The sequence below is a fragment of the Zea mays genome, chromosome 8 (assembly GCF_902167145.1).
Source record: "Zea mays cultivar B73 chromosome 8, Zm-B73-REFERENCE-NAM-5.0, whole genome shotgun sequence".
NCBI lineage: Eukaryota > Viridiplantae > Streptophyta > Magnoliopsida > Poales > Poaceae > Zea > Zea mays.
In genome coordinates, this window is record NC_050103.1 from 77,532,441 (window position 1) to 77,549,456 (window position 17,016).

The following is a 17,016-nucleotide window of genomic DNA, read 5'->3' on the forward strand; positions in this document are numbered from 1 at the left end:
GCAGGTCGTCATAATAGGGGAGCCGAGTCAAGCCAGACTTATGTGTCCACATATGCTGCTCACCATATCCCACAAAACCACCTTCTGTATTGGCCACGAGCCCATCTATCTGTTGACGAATTTCGGCACCAGTCATCGTTGCAGGTGGGCGGTCTGTCACTACGACACCTTTCGTAAAGTTCTTGATGTCTAGGCGGAATGGATGGTCAGCAGGAAGAAATTGTCGATGTTTATCGAAGGACGAATATTTGCCACCCTTTTTCAACCAAATGAACCTAAGAGCTTCCTTGCAAACTGGGCATGGGAACTTACCGTGAACACACCAGGCACAGAATAGCCCATACGCCGGTAAGTCATGCATGGAGTACTGGTACCAAACATGCATTCTGAAGTTTGTCTTCGTAGCTCGGTCATACGTCCATACCCCTTCCTCCCAGGCATGTACCAATTCATCGATCAAAGGCTCCATGCACACGCCCATTTTGTTGCCCGGGTGTCCTGGAATTATCAACGACACGAATATATTCTGCCTTTGAAAGCACACACCAGGGGGGGAGATTGATTGGGATAACAAACACGGGCCAACATGTGTATGGGGCAGCGCTCATTCCATAGGGATTGAACCCATCTGTGGCCAACGCAACACATACATTACGAGCCTCTTCGGCTTTCTCACGGTGAATGTCATCAAAGTGTTTCCATGCTTCACCATCTGATGCGTGCACCATCTTGTCAGGATTGTATCGTTTTCCATTTTTGTGCCATGTCATCTGTTTCGCGGATTCCTCTGTCATGTAAAGACGCTGGATCCTCGGTATGAACGGAAGGTGTCGTAGGATTGTCAAGGGGATGTCGAGCTGCCTCTTCTGTCCATCACCAGAGTCTACCTCCATAAACCTAGACGAATTACACTTGGGACAGTACTTTGCCTCCGCGTATTCTTTCCTAAATAGCACGCAGCCCTTCGGACAAGCATGAATCTGCTCATACGTCATCTTGAGTGCACGAAGTAGTTTTTGTGCCTCGTACATGCTCTTTGGCATAACGTGATCATCCGGAAGCAGACTCCCAATAACCGTCAACAAGCCATCGAATGCGTCTCTACTCATGCTGTACTGCGACTTGAACGCCATTACACGCCCAATGGCATCCAGTTGAGAAACCTTTGTCTGGCCGTGAAGGGGTTTCTGTGCCGCGTCGAACATGTCGTAGAACGCCTTTGCAGTCGGCTCTGGCTCGTCATCCATACATCCTCCCGTGTACTGTGCCTCCTGATAGTCGTTCAACATATCTGCTACCCCCGCATCCGTGCCATAATCCTCGACACGTTGTCTCAACACCTCCTCTCTCGTACGATGCGCTTCACCATGAAATATCCATTCTTCCAAATATGTTCTACCATGACCTTCTTTGGTTTTCTTTTCTGATTGTCACATTTGCCGCACGGGCATGGGACTAGCTTCGCCCCTTTAGCAGCTTCGCCATATGCCCGTTCCACGAAATCATCGGTCTTTCTAATCCATTCAGTGGTGACATCGTTCCTTCCTCTACGGCCCGTGTACATCCACTCACGGTCCTCCATCCTCTAACAGAAGCCTAGCAACAGAAAATTTCGGCAGCACCTCCCCTGCACGGGGAGGTTTCAAAATCCTGCAAATAAAACTATCAGCACGATGGCTGACATCCACGCATAATTCAACGGCACGATGGCCGGCAATCCACAATACTACATATTAACCTAATCATGCACGTATATAATTAACTTAATATTAAAACTAATCATTTCATATAAATCATACACGTATAACATAAATCAAGTAATCACCTTAGAGGTTTCGACACGGGCGAGGCGACGGGGCGCGGGCGAGACGACGGGTCGCGGGCGAGGCGCCGGGCGGGCGAGGGCACAGCGGGGTCACGGCGAGGAGTGCGGCGGGGGCACGGGCGGGGGCGGTGGGCGAGGCCGCGGCGGGGGCACGGGCGAGGGCAAGGGGTTAGGCAAGGGGCACGACGACGGGCGAGAGCGCGACACGAAGAGGGGCACGGCACGGCGAGCGCGAGGGCGAGCGCGGGCACGGCACGACAAGCGCGGACACGGCACGGCGAGCGCGGGCACGGCGGGCGCGGCTGCGGCGTCGTGGGCGCGAGGGCACGGCGGGCGCGGCTTCGGCGAGCGCGAGGGCGAGCGCGGGCGCGTGGCGGCGGCACGGGAGCGCGTGCGGGCGAGGGCGCGCGGCGGCGGCGGGCACGGGAGCGCGCTCGGGCGAGGGCGCGCGGATGCGGCGAGGGAGCGCGCACGGGCGCGCGGCGGCGGCGCGGGCGAGGGGGCACGGCGGCGGCGCGGCGCGGGCGCGAGGAACGGCACGGCGGCGGCGGCAAGGGAGCGGCGACGGCGAGGGCGCGGCGGCGTTGAGTAAGTGAGAGAGAGAGTGAGGAAGATGCCCGCTGGCCGTTGTATGTAGGGCGCTTTGCCGAGTGCCCGTGATCTGGCACTCGGCAAAGTTTTTTTTTTAATTTTAAAATACGCTTTGCCGAGTACCAGATCGCTGGCACTCGGCAAAGCCGGGCGACACTCGGCAAAGACTCTTTCCCTATTCTTTGCCGAGTGCCACACAGCTGGCACTCGGCAAAGGAAGCTTTGTCGAGTGTCTTATTCAGACACTCGGCAAAGTATATTTTTATTTTTTTGATTTTGTCTCCCAAATTTTTTGTGGTATGTTCCTACACTATGTAGACCTACATGTATCATTTGTGGACAATTATAACATAGTTTTCAATCGTTAGTAGATTTAGTTCGTTTTTTTGAAATTCTTCGGAAAATTCAAATTTGAACTGCAGGTCACTCGAAACTTGGAAAACCGTGCATGAAAAAATGATATTCATGTTACTTAGCATAAGTTACGACCGATTTCAGATGTGTACCGGAAACTTCGAGCAACATGCTCACTAAACATGGCCGTCAACTTGGCATGCACATGTTTAAAAATTGTATAAAACACAAACAAAGTCAAAAAATCATGAAACTTGTCCACGTGTCATGATATCATATGTAGAGGCTGTGATAAAAATTTTAGAATGTTTGGAGAAAGTTGTGAGACACTATGTGTAGAAACCTAAGAGGACTACACATGAAATCATAGAGTTTCAATGTGAATCTAGAAGGTTTCTACACATAGTGTCTCACAACTTTCTCCAAACATTCTAAATTTTTTTATCACAGCCTCTACATATGATATCATGACACGTGGACAAGTTTCATGATTTTCTGACTTTATTTGTGTTTTATACAATTTTTAAACATGTGCATGCCAAGTTGACGGCCATGTTTAGTGAGCATGTTGCTCGAAGTTTTCGGTACGCTTCTGAAATCGGTCATAACTTATGCTAAGTAACATGAATATCATTTTTTCATGCACGGTTTTACAAGTTTCGAGTGACCTGCAGTTCAAATTTGAATTTTCCGAAGAATTTCAAAAAAACGAACTAAATCTACTAACGATTGAAAACTATGTTATAATTGTCCACAAATGATACATGTAGGTCTACATAGTGTAGGAACATACCACAAAAAGTTTGGGAGACAAAATCAAAAAAATAAAAATATACTTTGCCGAGTGCGAGCTGCGTGGCACTCGGCAAAGAAGCATCTTTGCCGAGAGCCGACGGTTGGCACTCGGCAAATACTAACGGCCGTCAGCTTTGGGACGGCTGCTGACGGCTTTTTGCCGAGAGCTCCCTTTGCCGAGTGTTTGACACTCGGCAAACTCGTCTTTGCCGAGCGCTGTCCTCTGCCGAGTGTTCAACACTCGGTAAAGAGTCTCTGTGCCGAGAGCCTGACTTTACCGAGGGCGGCTCTCGGCAAAGAAGGCTTTGCCGAGTGCCCGACAAAAGGCACTCGGCAAAGAATCCAACACTCGACAAAGACTCGGATTCCGGTAGTGATATATCGTGTGGTGGATATCATGTAACACCTCGACTACTTTCGGACCGATAGTACTTACTCCTGACAGCCTCTAGGATCATAGCATATCGCTACAGACTAACACTAGACAGGCTCTAGGATCATAGCCTATCTCCACAGACCAGCACGAGTCTTTTGTGTGCGCACCCAAGATCCCAATAAGACTTCTTGGTCGGTCACCCATACAAAGATTGCTCTGGGCCAAACATACTTATACTAGATTTCAAAATAAGCTTATGAAAAAAGAAGATGTATCTTATTGATATGATTATTCTATCAATAATACTATTAACTCTTGGATCATAATATCACGTCTCATCCGTGCTATGCCCAGTGTGATCGCCGGCATGGGCCACACTCTCTTGGTACCCGTTGTATTTTGGCATTGTTGGTTTGTTACGCAATGATAAGGATTAACTTAAAAAGTAAGATTTTTTAAAATTTTAGAAACACTATTAAAAATGCTGACATCAGGGAAATTAGACCGTGCTACTCCTGGGATGTGTAGGTGTAGTATATATTATTGAGAGAAGTGCGAACTTTATAGGAATGGCCGTCACAGTGCATGTCATGGTCGGACCCTGCCAGCGCCCGGTCAAATCGTCCCCGTTCCGTCCGCTCTGATTTCGGCCTTTTTTGCACCGGGCACCCCGGAAAAGTACCGAAATCCCGCCCCCGGGCGCGGCACCGCCCGCCGTGCTGCTGTTCCGTTCCGTTCCGTTCCGTTCATCTCCTCCTTATAATCCTCCTCCTCCGCCCGTCGCCTGCCGCACCGCACCCGCCCCGGCCTCCTCCGCAGTCCCATGAGCCAGGCCGCGCCCGTGGCGAACCCTGCTCGCGCCGCGCCTGCCCATTCCCCCTCCGCCCCCGTCGGCCACCGGGCCGCCTCGCCCGCCCGGCGCCCGCGCGGAGCCACAGGCGTCGGCGCCACAGCCGCCCGCTCCCCTCTGCCGCCGGTGCCCGGAGTGCAGATCCGTCTGACCGCGCCGCCGCCGCTCTCGGTAAGCAGCCCTCCCCTCCGAGGACTGACCCACTCGTTTCTGGCTGCTTCTTCTGTTTCGTCGCTGCTGTGAGGTGACTGTACGCAATCAAATTCAAACCCTTCTTCCTGTGGGCTGCTCATGGCGCCCGCCGAAACTCATCCCTCCCAATTTCAATCTATGCTACAGGCTACTGGTACTGTCTATGTTCTCCGTACCTTTTCTTTTCGGCTAAAAAAAATCGAGATTCTCTCTCTCTTGAAAGCCACAAACAAGAAACGCCGGCGGTGGGGATCGGCCGGCCCCTCTAGAATTCTACCAGATGCCCAGCCTTTCAGCCGCTTGGTTTCTGCCGATTCCCTTGGCGGTTAAAAAAGGTTTTCCTCCAAGTATCTCTGGTGACCGAGCTACTAAAAAGGGCTCATGCGTTTTGCTCTCGCAGGTTGACTCGCGCGCTGATTCGCCCATGGCGGATTGCCGGCACAAATTCACCGCATATATTCTTTACTCCTCGCCTCTTTCGTGTTGCTGTTGCCTCCATGAGCAGCTTTTATTTTTTTTAAGGGAAATTTGGATCCATACCATTAAAAGATCACCACTTTGGATCCATACCATTACAATGACATGTAGGGTCCATGGTATATATCTAAAGTTTGAATCTTTTAATGGTATAGATCCAATTGTTCCTTTTTTAATAACAGTTATAAAGAAAACAGCAGCCTTCCCACAGATTGTTCGCTCGCTAGCTCGCACCTGGACTCAACAGGCGAAGCACGCATGTTTCTATCCCTCTGCGGCAATGCTTGCACAGTGAGCTCTGTGGATTTGCACCTGTTTTTAGCTAGTACCAGGTGCAGCGAGCCGTGCGGCAATTACTCTGCGCGTTCCTCCGTCCATGGTGGGTTCCTGTTCGGCCCGGCCCGGAAGGCTGCCCCCTCCCCATGCCTTTCTGGGCATCTCCTGGCTCTTGCTCGCCCTTCTCTTCACAGCAGCACCAGCAACAGCACCATGTTCTTGGCTTCTTCTTTGTGCCTCAGGGACCCTACTTAAATATTCCAGCTCAACAGCCACCAGCATGTTTTTTTCCTTCTTCTTTTTGGGAAACCAAAAAAACCATCCCTATGGATGGTTGGCCAAGTATTTCACGAAAGAAATCATGTCAACAAGACCGATGTGTAAAGGGCAGGCCGTGCTAGAGTGGTCACTGCACTGGTGGTAGGTTGTATTGCTAGTCCGAGCACCGAGAGAGTGGTTGGTTGGCCGTTATGGCAATTTCGCCCCTTACTCGGAAAAAAAGTTTGCTGTTGTGAACTTTAAAGCTTGCAAAATTTCCACTCATCATCTGCCTTTGTTGCTATCTTCATGTCTGTTTCTTTAGGATATCGCTTTATCCTTCGTATAATTGTATTGTCAAACTGGCACCCACCGGAATCATATAGCCTGGATAACCAGCAAGCTGCTCTCCGTCTCCTCTCATCAGTATGTATCCAGCTTTTAAAGGTTTGTCTCATGTTGCGATTCTTGTGCTAGTCGAATCTCGATCTAGTAAAAAGGTCGATGAATAAATACCTTTACTTTATTTGGATTCTGACGGATCACATTAGTATTAGGCTGTGTCGGAAAGTAAAGCCTAACTATACCTTTACTTTATTTGGTTTTCAGCACGGTTAGTGGTTGCAACTGTAGTATGTTGTCTTCCATTCTATCTTCTAACTTCCATGTATTCGCAGCAGAAATGCCTTGGGTGCTATGCATTTAAATAAAAATATCCCAAAATCTTGCTTGCTTTCATGTACAAATTGTTGTGGTCCATCTTACAAACTTTGATTCGTTCTTTGCCATCCAACTTACAAATCAGGTGATAAATCCAAGATTCTGCCAGTAAAGATGCCGATCTGTAGCTGTGAAGAAACTATCCATGAGTTCGAGATGTTAACACGCGATGCTGGGCGTGTACAGAAGGATACACTGAAAAAGATCCTCGAGTTGAATGCTGATGCTGAATATCTGAACAAGTTCGGCCTCAATGGCAGGACTGATGTAGAGAGCTACAAATCCTGCATCCCGCTGTGTGTGCACAGTGATCTTGAGCCATACATCCATAAGATTGCTGATGGTGATAGCTCCCCACTCCTCACTGGGAAGCCCGTCACCTCCCTTTCCCTCAGGTAATTACACTGCTTGAAAAATGTGTCGTCTTATCGTTTATATTAGTGTGTGGATGTCGGTGTTTTGTAACTTGATGTTTTTTTTCTTCCTTTGGACGCAGTTCTGGTACAACGCAGGGAAGGCCTAAGTTCTTGCCGTTTACTGATGAATTGCTTGAGACCACACTTCAAATATTCCAGACTTCATATGCATTTAGGAACCGGTAAGCATCATCATTATGTTTCATTTTTCACAAGTATCCCTTCTACTTGTGAATGAGCAGGGTTTCATCTCACAGTGTGCAACATAAGGTTTTTTTTTATATAAAGCTCTAATCAATGTGATGTCCATGTGAATAAACCATTGGTTGGTTTCGGATTCCTTATGTCATAGATCTTAAGTACAGTTTTCTTTTCACAGTGAGTATCCAATTGGAAGAGGAAAAGCCTTGCAGTTTATCTATGGTAGCAAGCAAGTGGTAACAAAAGGCGGCATCCTTGCCACAACTGCAACAACAAACTTGTACCGGAGGGCACGATACAAGGAGGGGATGAAGGATATCCAGTCTCAATGCTGCAGCCCTGATGAAGTTGTTTTTGGCTCTGACTTCCACCAGTCCTTGTATTGTCACTTGCTCTGTGGTCTAATATACTCTGATGAGGTCCATCAGGTGTTCTCGACATTCGCTCACAGCTTAGTCCATGCATTTCAAACATTTGAGGAGGTTTGGGAAGATCTCTGTGCTGACATAAGAGATGGTGTCCTCTCAGAGAAAGTTACAGTGCCATCGGTTCGTGAAGCCGTGACAAAAATCCTCAAGCCCAATCCTGAGCTCGCTGACTCGATCTATAAGAAGTGTACGGGCCTGAGCAACTGGTACGGTGTAATCCCAGCACTCTGGCCAAACGCAAAGTATGTGTACGGTATCATGACAGGGTCCATGGAACCGTATTTAAAGAAACTGAGGCACTATGCTGGGCACTTGCCTCTGATAAGCGCAGATTACGGCGCATCTGAAGGATGGGTTGGTGCTAATATAAACCCCACACTTCCACCTGAACAGGTGACATACGCTGTTCTCCCTCAGACCGGTTATTTTGAGTTCATTCCTTTGGAGGTGGAGAATAGTGCCTCCTCCATTCACTACTTAGAATCAGAACCAGTTGGCCTGACTGAAGTTGAGGTTGGCAAAACCTACGAAGTCGTGATAACTACCTTCGGAGGTACATTCCTTCTCTGTTACTGTACCATTCTGAATTGAGATTACATATAGCAAATTACAGAATTCATGGTAATTATATCTTCTATTTCTGCCTCAGTCACCTGATTCAGATAGGTTACCTTATATCACTTCAGAGGTATAATTATGATGCCTGATCGATTACGCTATTTATATTTTTCAACGAAAGTCATTTTTGAACAGAAAGCGCACAGTTGGGGTGCATACATCAAAGTTATGCCTTAAGCACATGGAGTAATTATTGCTTGTATTTGTGGTCCAAGTCCCTGCAGGCTGCAGCCTATCCATTAATGTTTGTTGGTTCGTGCTGTATTAGGTACCTATAGCTGCACAATGTTTTGATGTTAGTAGAGTGTCACCAAACGCACCTTTATCCATTTATGATCTCAGATGGTTACTTCTAACACATAACTATGCCACAAGCGATTTTTGAGATATTACATCTACATTTGGATATCGTAAACCTTAGAGACACAGATGACTTGAACACAAAAGGTACGGTTAATGCTTTTACAATCCTGGCTTGATTGTGTTGCTGTAGGTCTATACCGCTACCGGCTAGGAGATATCGTGAAGGTAACGGGCTTCCACAACGCAACACCGGAGCTCCGGTTCATCTGCCGCAGAAGCCTAGTCCTGAGCATCAACATCGACAAGAACACCGAGCAAGACCTCCAGCTGGCCGTCGAGGAGGCAGCGAAGCTCCTGGACGCGGAGAAGCTGGAGATCGTCGATTTCACCAGCTTCGTGGAGAAGTCAAGCGACCCCGGTCGCTACGTCATCTTCTGGGAGCTGAGCTCCGACGCGAGCGAGGACGTCCTGCGAGGCTGCGCGAACTGCCTGGACCTAGCCTTCGTCGATGCTGGGTATGTGGGCTCGAGGAAGATCAGAGCCATCGGCCCGCTGGAGCTGCGGATTCTGAAGAGGGGAACCTTCAAGGAGATCCTGGATCACTTCCTGAGCCTCGGTGGCGCCGTGAGCCAGTTCAAGACGCCTCGGTTCGTCAACCCGTTGAACGTCAAGGTTCTGCAGATACTCAGTAGGAACACCACCAGAAGCTACTTCAGTACCGCCTATGGGCTCTGATAAATAAGAAACGCTGCTAGTAGTTCCATCCATGTAATTATATTTATATAAAAAAATATTGCTTCACTGTTCTGTTCTAGTCTCCAGGTAAAAGAAAACAATCTACTCATCCTAGTCCTGCTGGCGCCCTGCTAGAATGTCTGTAAATCCATATGCAAGCAAATGCATTCAGTCTCTGCCTGTGTTCTGATCTTTGTGCATAGCAAGCAAATGCATTCACAGTCTCCACTCCAGACTCCAGAGTAGTAGTACGTACACAAATACTGTCACTGGGTATTAGTGCTAATCTTTTTTACTTGTCCTGACATCAGATTCAGTTCTACACACATAGAAACGGACAGAAGATACATGAAACTGAATACGTAAATAATCAAGCACATATAGAACGTCGTGGCTGCAAGAGAAGATCACAGGCTGTAGTTGACGTCGATGAAGCTGAGGATCTGGTGCACGGCGCCGGCGATGTCCTCCGCCGAGTACCTTGCCTCGCCGACGATCTATCACACACACATATTCAATTCCAGTCCAGATGAAGCGCGCGCGCTACTGAAGATATATATAACTAAATCTTGATGAATTACTTTTACGTTGAAGGAGTAGAGGACGGTCTGCTCGATGGTGGTGATGTTGGTGTGCAGGATGGACATCTGCATGTCCTCCAGGGCGGCGATGGTCTTGATCAGCTGGCCTGGCCGGCGCCGGGATAGGATCTTGATCATGGCATCGGCGCCCAGCGCGCGCACCTCGATGTCCGCCAGGCACGACTTGTTCTCCGCCACCTCCTCCCGGAGCCCGCCGCCGGCGTCGTCGACCACGGCGCCCCCCGCCGCCTCCAGGTCCAGCGTGATCTTGGCGTCGGCGCCCGCCACCGGGAAAGGGTGGCTCGGGGTCGGAGGGAACAGGTGCGGCGGCTGCAGCGCCAGCGGCTGAGTGGAGGACGTTATTAGCGCGCCGCCGGAGCCCGCTGCCGCGTCCACCACCGGCGGCCGTGGCGCGTCCCCGGACCCGCCGTACAGGCGCCGCCGCTTCTGCGACTCCAGGCACTGGATCAGCTGCTCTAGCTCTCTTATGAACTCGATGGCGCCTCCTATGATGGATGCCTGGTCTCCCTGCACCCAGCATATATACGTGCCACGTGTCAGTGAGTACAGCTTGTTTCCTATCCACCAGTGTGCGTGCCCAACTGCCCATCCATGGCAACTAACCGGAAACCCTAAAACCAAAGCCCTTACATCTGTTCTTGGAACGCATGAACTTCACACGAAAGAATTTAATGCAGAGTGAGTGATGAAGTGAAGGTACCCTCTGGACGTAGGATCCTGGCATGAGTGACCTGAGGATCCTGAGGTACTCGTTCATCTGGCGCCGGCGGTTGCGCTCGACGGCGATGTGCGTCATCCGCTGGCTCTCCACCTCCTCGCTGGTCTTCACGGTCCGCGGGCGCTTCCGGCGGCCGCTCTTCCCCTGGTCCCCGGCTTTGTCCGCCCGGCCGTGATCGGCCTGCTGCTGCACCAGCGTGGTGCCCTCGGAGACGACGACGCCGGTTCCTCCACCGTCCTCGGCCGTCGTCTTGCTTCCCGCCGCCTCACGGTCCGCATGGCGCTGGGGCAGCGACTGGAACCTGAAGAAGTACCCGTCGTCGTCGTCGTCCGCGTCCGCGTCCTCGCCGCCGCCGACGGACGCGGCCACCGGATGGTTGAGCGCGAGCTTGGGGCCGAAGTCGGCAAACTGCAGCACGTCGGAGAAGCTGAGCTTGTCGAACGACACCGCTTGGCTCTGCGTCGGCGACGGCGGCGCGTGCGCGTTCACGTGGTGGCGGCCAAGCATGTAGTCGACCATCTCGGGCCCCCCGCCGCAGGCGGGCTGGTGCTGCTGGTCCTCCGGCGCCGCGGCGCCGTCCAGCGGCGCGAAGCTGTCGAGGTGACTCTCCTGCTGCTGGTAATGCCATTTCCAAACAGGGATCGATACGTGTCAGAGATCATGCATCAAGCTTTGACTTGACAGAGAGGTTCAATTCGCAGAGGTACGTGAAAATTAAACATGCAGGCATGCTGCGATGCATACCTCTTTGTCCATGATCAGGCGGGTGGAGCAGCAGCGTATTTGGTGGTGCTTTGATGAATCACGACGGACACATGCAGGTCGGCAGCTAGGCAGGCTCACAGGCGGTGCGTGTGCATGGCCGGCCGGCCGGAGCAGGCAGCGCGCAGCAGCTAAATAAACAAGAAGCACTGTAAAGCTCTCCAGAACTCAGCAGCGATCAGTCACTGATCACCATGCATGTTCTGCACTTATATAGTATAGTATATGGTTTGCACAGGGTCACGAGAGAAGTAGCGAACAAGGAGGGCGGGCCGGCCGGGGACTGGAGGAAGACGAAGATAGCTAATTAAGCTGGTAAGCTAGCTTTCCTCGTGTTTGAGCATGGCGGAGAGAGAGAGAAGCTAAGGGAGGCTCAGCTCGATCTTGATGGTGGAGGCGTGCGTAGGACGGACGAGCCAGGCTGATGAATTCGGCCACCTCCAAGGGGCCGGGTTAGCGTATTAGCTCCGCCGCTGCGCCCCGCTCCGGCCGGTGAGTTATGTTGTTCACATGCGCGGCGCTCCCCGCCTCTGCTTTTCTCTCTCTCTCTTTCATCTCCGTCGGCGCGGCGGTCTTAGTCGTCTTAGCTTCCCTCTCTCTCTCTATCCTCCTTCGCGCCGCCGCCGCGGACGCGTCATGGATGATCACGGGCCGGCGCCTCTTCTTTTTCTTGCTTTCTTCTTTCTCGGCATGCATGGGATGCATGGGCGCAGATTTATAAAGGTCGCCGCGCCGACGCCGCCCGCGACAATTCTGTCCCTCTCCTCTCTCCTGCCTCTCTCTACATGGCCAAAAAAACACAAGGCCCGTGAGCCCGGCACGAAGTCCGCTTTTTGGGCCCGGTCTGAGCCCGACACGGTAGAATAAGCGGGCGGGCTTGGACAGGAAACTATGCACGACGGGCTAGCTCGGCACGGCTCGTTTACATATAAGACTGTTAAGTCCGTTTTTTACACTAAAACGTGCTTACCGGCCCGTTTAGCCCGCTTTTCGGCCCATTTTTTCGTGCTAAACGGACCGACCCGGTCCGTTTAGGTCCGCTGCGGGCCGGATTTGGACAGAAAATTAAGCCCGCTGGCTCAGTAGGCCCGGCCCGGTTTTTGGCCGGGCGGCCCGTTTGGCATCTCTACCTCTCTCTATCGGCCTCTGCGGCGATAAGCTGAGCTGGCGACAACGAACGGACGGGAGATGCGAATTGCCAGATGGGCTCCCTCAAGAAGCCCTTAACCAAGGCCCAGTCCTCCACCCGTCCGGGGACCAAATGAATGAATACAACGGGCTTCTCTGTAGACGTGGGCCTCGTCCTCGCATCCCCCCCCCCCCCCCCCCCCCCCCCCCCCCCCCCCCCCCCCCAGTGTTATGGGCTCTAACGGTTGCAATCGAGCCCGTTTCTGATGACTGATGGAGTCCGCTGCGCTGTGCCTTTCCTGCCTTCCTTTCTTCCCTCTTGCTCCGAAAAGGGAAAGTCTTTTGCAGAGAACTGAAGACAACTCATGTACAGTACAGATGTCCTCTCAGTGTCAACGGCCTCGTCGTCGGTTGCAAAACCATTTTTTAAAAAGGACGGCAAAAGATTTGCCATTATTTTGTTAGACAAAGAAGAAGTAAGAGGACGACAAATTTTATCCTAGCTTTTTTTAACAACTCATCTTTTTTTCTTCGACACTGGTACAACTTATCTGAAAACAACGATCCACCTATCAACTGCACAACTCTATGGTGCCGTTTGGTTCACATATTGGTAATGTAATGGGTAACCAATAACGTTAGATTATGTTTGTTTAAGTCTAACCGTAATCGATACCACACTATAAATGGATACCTCCTTATTCAAATTTGTTACCGCCGACATTCGAGCGCGAATCGTTACCATTACCATTTATGTTACATTTTGTGAACCAAACGGCACCTATATAGAGCCCAAGACGTTGATGACAAGCACCACCCGCGGGGTGGTAACCTGAAGCATCAACAAAACGAATTAAAATTCATTATCATGGGAAAAGGTATCAGCAGCCAGATTTAAACTATCAATTTGAAAAAAAAACAAAAGATATGCCACAAAAAAATAAGACACCAACGAGCTCCTGCATCTCAACCCACTGATTATTATTCTCTCTCTGTCTCTGAAGAATAAAAAAAAGTCCCACTGATTGAGAGAGGTCTCTACAGTCAGACATACTCCGCCGGTCCAATAAATAAAATGAAACGAGAAGTTAGACCATTTTTAAATTAAACTGCATATATAAAAAAACATATTAGTGTTATCCAATAAACATTATTATGTTAGCTACGCAATGCTAAGAAAAGGTGTCAACGACCAAATAAAAAAAATGCTCTAATGTCTCTGAGCAGAAGGAGAAAGAAAAAAAGGCAGAAGCATTTAGCGTCATGCCTGTTAAGTAACCCTAGTTAGGGTTATGTGGGCAAATACCTGCTTTGCCCCTGAGGGGTCTCACATCTCTATATAAGGAACCTGTACACCCCCTCATAATACAGAGAACAGAAAGAGGCCAGAGGCCCAACCCTATATTCAGTGTCTCGTGTGTTTACTCTGTCGTGTTTATGGGAAGGGAGACGGGTTCTCTACATCTTCTTGCGCCTCTACTGCTTACGGGAGAGAAGGGAGCGGATCTGGTGATCCGTGGTAACGTAGTTCTCAACACGTTATCAGCACGCTCTACCTCAACGTTGCTGCGGGATCAGATCTGCATCAACTCTTCATCAAGCCGGCAGGTCACCGGCCTAGCCGAACTGTCCTACGCGACAGATTTCGATTCCTCTACACAATCGAATGGTACGTCCTTCTAATTATATTTGATCTGCTTGTTCGTTGGAGAAGAACATGCGACAGCGGCTTTGGTCGCGCGCCACGTGAATCGTCCTGACAGACCCCTCGACGCCAGTAGACACTACCCTGCCATACGCGCCGCGCCCTGGAGCAGCCTGTAGATGCTCACTAGCGTGTCCTCTTGTCGAATGTGAGGGCCACCGCCCGCGCGGCGCTCGCCAGAGTGGAGCCGGTGGCACGGGTCACGTATGGTCCCGTAGGTTGCACCACCTTGTACGCCCGCTGCTACAATCTATGGGTGAGCAAGCTATGAGTGCGGACCCCGTTACCAAGCTGCACGATCACCGGTCTTGAGCCCTCCCTCTCAACCCAAGCTCCCTGGCAGCTACGGCCTGCAGCCGAACGCCCGAGCTCACGCGCAGCCTGCAGCCAACACGAATGTCATCATGAACTGGCAGCCTGCATACCTTCATGTAGCATGCGACCCGTTCTCCCCTGCTTGATCGAATCGCTTGGTCGGGCTCCTTGCCGTGCATGACGGACGGCATTGCTCTTTTCTGTGGCTGTGGACTCGTGGCTGTGACTTGTGAGCTGAAAGGGAATTAGGCTTACACCTAGTTCCTATATAATTTTGGTGGTTGAATTGCCCAACACAAATCTTTGGACTAACTAGTTTGCCCAAGTGTATAGATTATACAGGTGTAAAAGGTTCACACTCAGCCAATAAAAAGACCAAGTGTTGGATTCAATAAAGGAGCAAAGGGGCAACCGAGGGCACCCCTGGTCTGGCGCACCGGACTGTCCGGTGTGCCACCGGACAGTGAACAGTACCTGTCCGGTGCACCAGGGGACTCAGACTCAAACCCTTCACCCTCGGGATTTCTCGGAAGCCGGCGCGCTATAATTCACCGGACTGTCCGGTGTGCACCGGACATGTCCGGTGCTCCAAGGAAGATCGACCTCCGGAACTCGCCAGCCTCGGGTTCGCGCGGAAGCCGCTCCGCTAAAATTCACCGGACTGTCCGGTGTGCACCGGACTGTCCGGTGTGCCAGCGGAGCAACGGCTCCCTGCGGCGCCAACGGCTCCCTGCGGTGCATTAAATGCGCGCGCAGCGCGCGCAGACGTCAGGGCTGCCCATACCGGTGCACCGGACATCAAACAGTGCATGTCCGGTGTGCACCGGACACCCAGGCGGGCCCACAAGTCAGAAGCTCCAACGGTCAGAATCCAACGGCAACGCTGACGTGGCAGGGGCACCGGACTGTCCGGTGTGCACCGGACTGTCCGGTGCGCCATCGAGCAGACGCCTCCAGCCAACGGTCACTTTTGGTGGTTGGGGCTATAAATACCCCAACCACCCCACATTCATAGCCATCCAAGTTTTCTAACTTCTAACCACTTACAAGAGCTAGGCATTCAATTCTAGACACATACAAAGAGATCAAATCCTCTCCAATTCCACTCAAGCCTTTAGTGACTAGCGAGAGAGATTTGCCGTGTTCTTTTGAGCTCTTGCGCTTGGATCGCATTCTTTCTTTCTCTTTTGCTCTTGTGATCAACACTCAATTGTAACCGAGGCAAGAGGCACCGATTGTGTGGTGGCCCTTGCGGGGAAGTTTTTGTTCCCGGTTGATTGAGAAGAAGGAAAGCTCACTCGGTCCAAGGGACCGTTTGAGAGAGGGAAGGGTTGAAAGAGACCCGGCCTTTGTGGCCTCCTCAACGGGGAGTAGGTTTGCAAGAACCGAACCTCGGTAAAACAAATCCGTGTGTCACTCTCCTTATTTGCTTGCGATTTGTTTTGCGCCCTCTCTTGCGGACTCATTTATTATTACTAACGCTAACCCCGGCTTGTAGTTGTGATTATTTTTGTAAATTTCAGTTTCGCCCTATTCACCCCCCCCTCTAGGCGACTATCAATTGGTATCAGAGCCCGGTGCTTCATTAGAGCCTAACCGCTCGAAGTGATGTCGGGAGATCACGCCAAGAAGGAGATGGAGACCGGCGACGACAAGCCCACTACAAGCCAAGGGAGCACTTCATCGGAAGAGTCCCGCACCAAGAGAAGAGAGAAGAAGAAGAAATCCTCCAAGCGGAAGGAGAAAAGATCTTCCTCTTCTCACCATAAGGAGAAGAAGGAAAAATCTTCTCACAAGCCGCATCGGAGTGGGGACAAGCACAAAAGGATGAGGAAGGTGGTCTTCTACGAGACCGACACTTCATCGACCTCCACCTCCGGCTCCGACGCGGCGTCCGTCACTTCTAAACGCCAAGAGCGTAAGAAGTATAGTAAGATCCCCCTACGCTACCCTCGCGTTCCTAAACATACACCTTTACTTTCCGTCCCATTAGGCAAACCACCAACTTTTAATGGTGAAGATTATGCTATGTGGAGTAATTTGATGCGATTTCATCTAACCTCTCTCCACAAAAGATTATGGGATGTTGTTGAGTATGGTGTACAGGTACCATCCGTAGGGGATGAGGACTACGACACGGACGAAGTGGCCCAAATCGAGCACTTCAACTCTCAAGCCACAACCATTCTCCTTGCCTCTTTAAGCAAGGAGGAATACAACAAAGTACAAGGGTTGAAGAACGCCAAGGAGATTTGGGACCTACTCAAGACGGCGCATGAGGGTGATGAACTCACCAAGATCACCAAGCGGGAAACGATCGAGGGGGAGCTCGGTCGCTTCCGTCTTCGCCAAGGGGAGGAGCCACAAGACA

General features: G+C 51.0%; 2 protein-coding genes across 8 annotated transcripts; one reads left to right on the plus strand and one right to left on the minus strand.

Moving 5' to 3' along the window:
* The first annotated feature begins 4,627 nt into the window (after positions 1-4,627).
* LOC100280367 (uncharacterized) lies at positions 4,628-9,607 on the plus strand. 4 transcript variants are annotated; one of them, XM_020542086.2, is made up of 6 exons: positions 4,628-4,962; positions 6,320-6,420; positions 6,800-7,109; positions 7,211-7,312; positions 7,510-8,312; positions 8,871-9,607. In XM_020542086.2, the coding sequence occupies exons 3-6, from the start codon at positions 6,829-6,831 to the stop codon at positions 9,413-9,415; spliced, it is 1,731 nt and encodes a 576-aa protein (XP_020397675.1). In that variant the 5' UTR covers positions 4,628-4,962; positions 6,320-6,420; positions 6,800-6,828; the 3' UTR covers positions 9,416-9,607. The 4 variants fall into 4 exon arrangements, with proteins under 4 accessions (XP_020397675.1, XP_008654867.1, NP_001347993.1 ...); XM_008656645.4 differs by having other exon boundaries at positions 4,733-4,962; positions 6,320-6,441; NM_001361064.1 differs by lacking the exon at positions 6,320-6,420 and having other exon boundaries at positions 4,739-4,962; positions 8,871-9,600.
* LOC103635409 (transcription factor FAMA) lies at positions 9,380-12,064 on the minus strand. 4 transcript variants are annotated; one of them, XM_008657865.3, is made up of 4 exons: positions 11,480-12,039; positions 10,718-11,347; positions 9,997-10,524; positions 9,380-9,912 (listed from the first exon to the last, which is right to left on the minus strand). In XM_008657865.3, exons 1-4 carry the CDS (start codon positions 11,489-11,491, stop codon positions 9,823-9,825), a joined length of 1,260 nt encoding a protein of 419 aa, XP_008656087.1. In that variant the 5' UTR covers positions 11,492-12,039; the 3' UTR covers positions 9,380-9,822. The 4 variants fall into 4 exon arrangements, with proteins under 4 accessions (XP_008656087.1, XP_008656086.1, XP_035817612.1 ...); XM_008657864.4 differs by having other exon boundaries at positions 10,718-11,350; positions 11,480-12,037; XM_035961719.1 differs by having other exon boundaries at positions 9,496-9,912; positions 10,003-10,524; positions 11,480-12,064.
* Positions 12,065-17,016: the final 4,952 nt, after the last annotated feature.

Coding starts and splice junctions, on each gene's coding strand:
- LOC100280367 (XM_008656645.4), top strand. Junction 7,110..7,210: donor GTCACCTCCCTTTCCCTCAG/GTAATTACACTG, acceptor CTTTGGACGCAG/TTCTGGTACAACGCAGGGAA. Junction 7,313..7,509: donor TCATATGCATTTAGGAACCG/GTAAGCATCATC, acceptor TTCTTTTCACAG/TGAGTATCCAATTGGAAGAG.
- LOC103635409 (XM_008657864.4), bottom strand. Junction 10,525..10,717: donor CAGGATCCTACGTCCAGAGG/GTACCTTCACTT, acceptor TGCTGGGTGCAG/GGAGACCAGGCATCCATCAT. Junction 9,913..9,996: donor TCTACTCCTTCAACGTAAAA/GTAATTCATCAA, acceptor TGTGTGTGATAG/ATCGTCGGCGAGGCAAGGTA.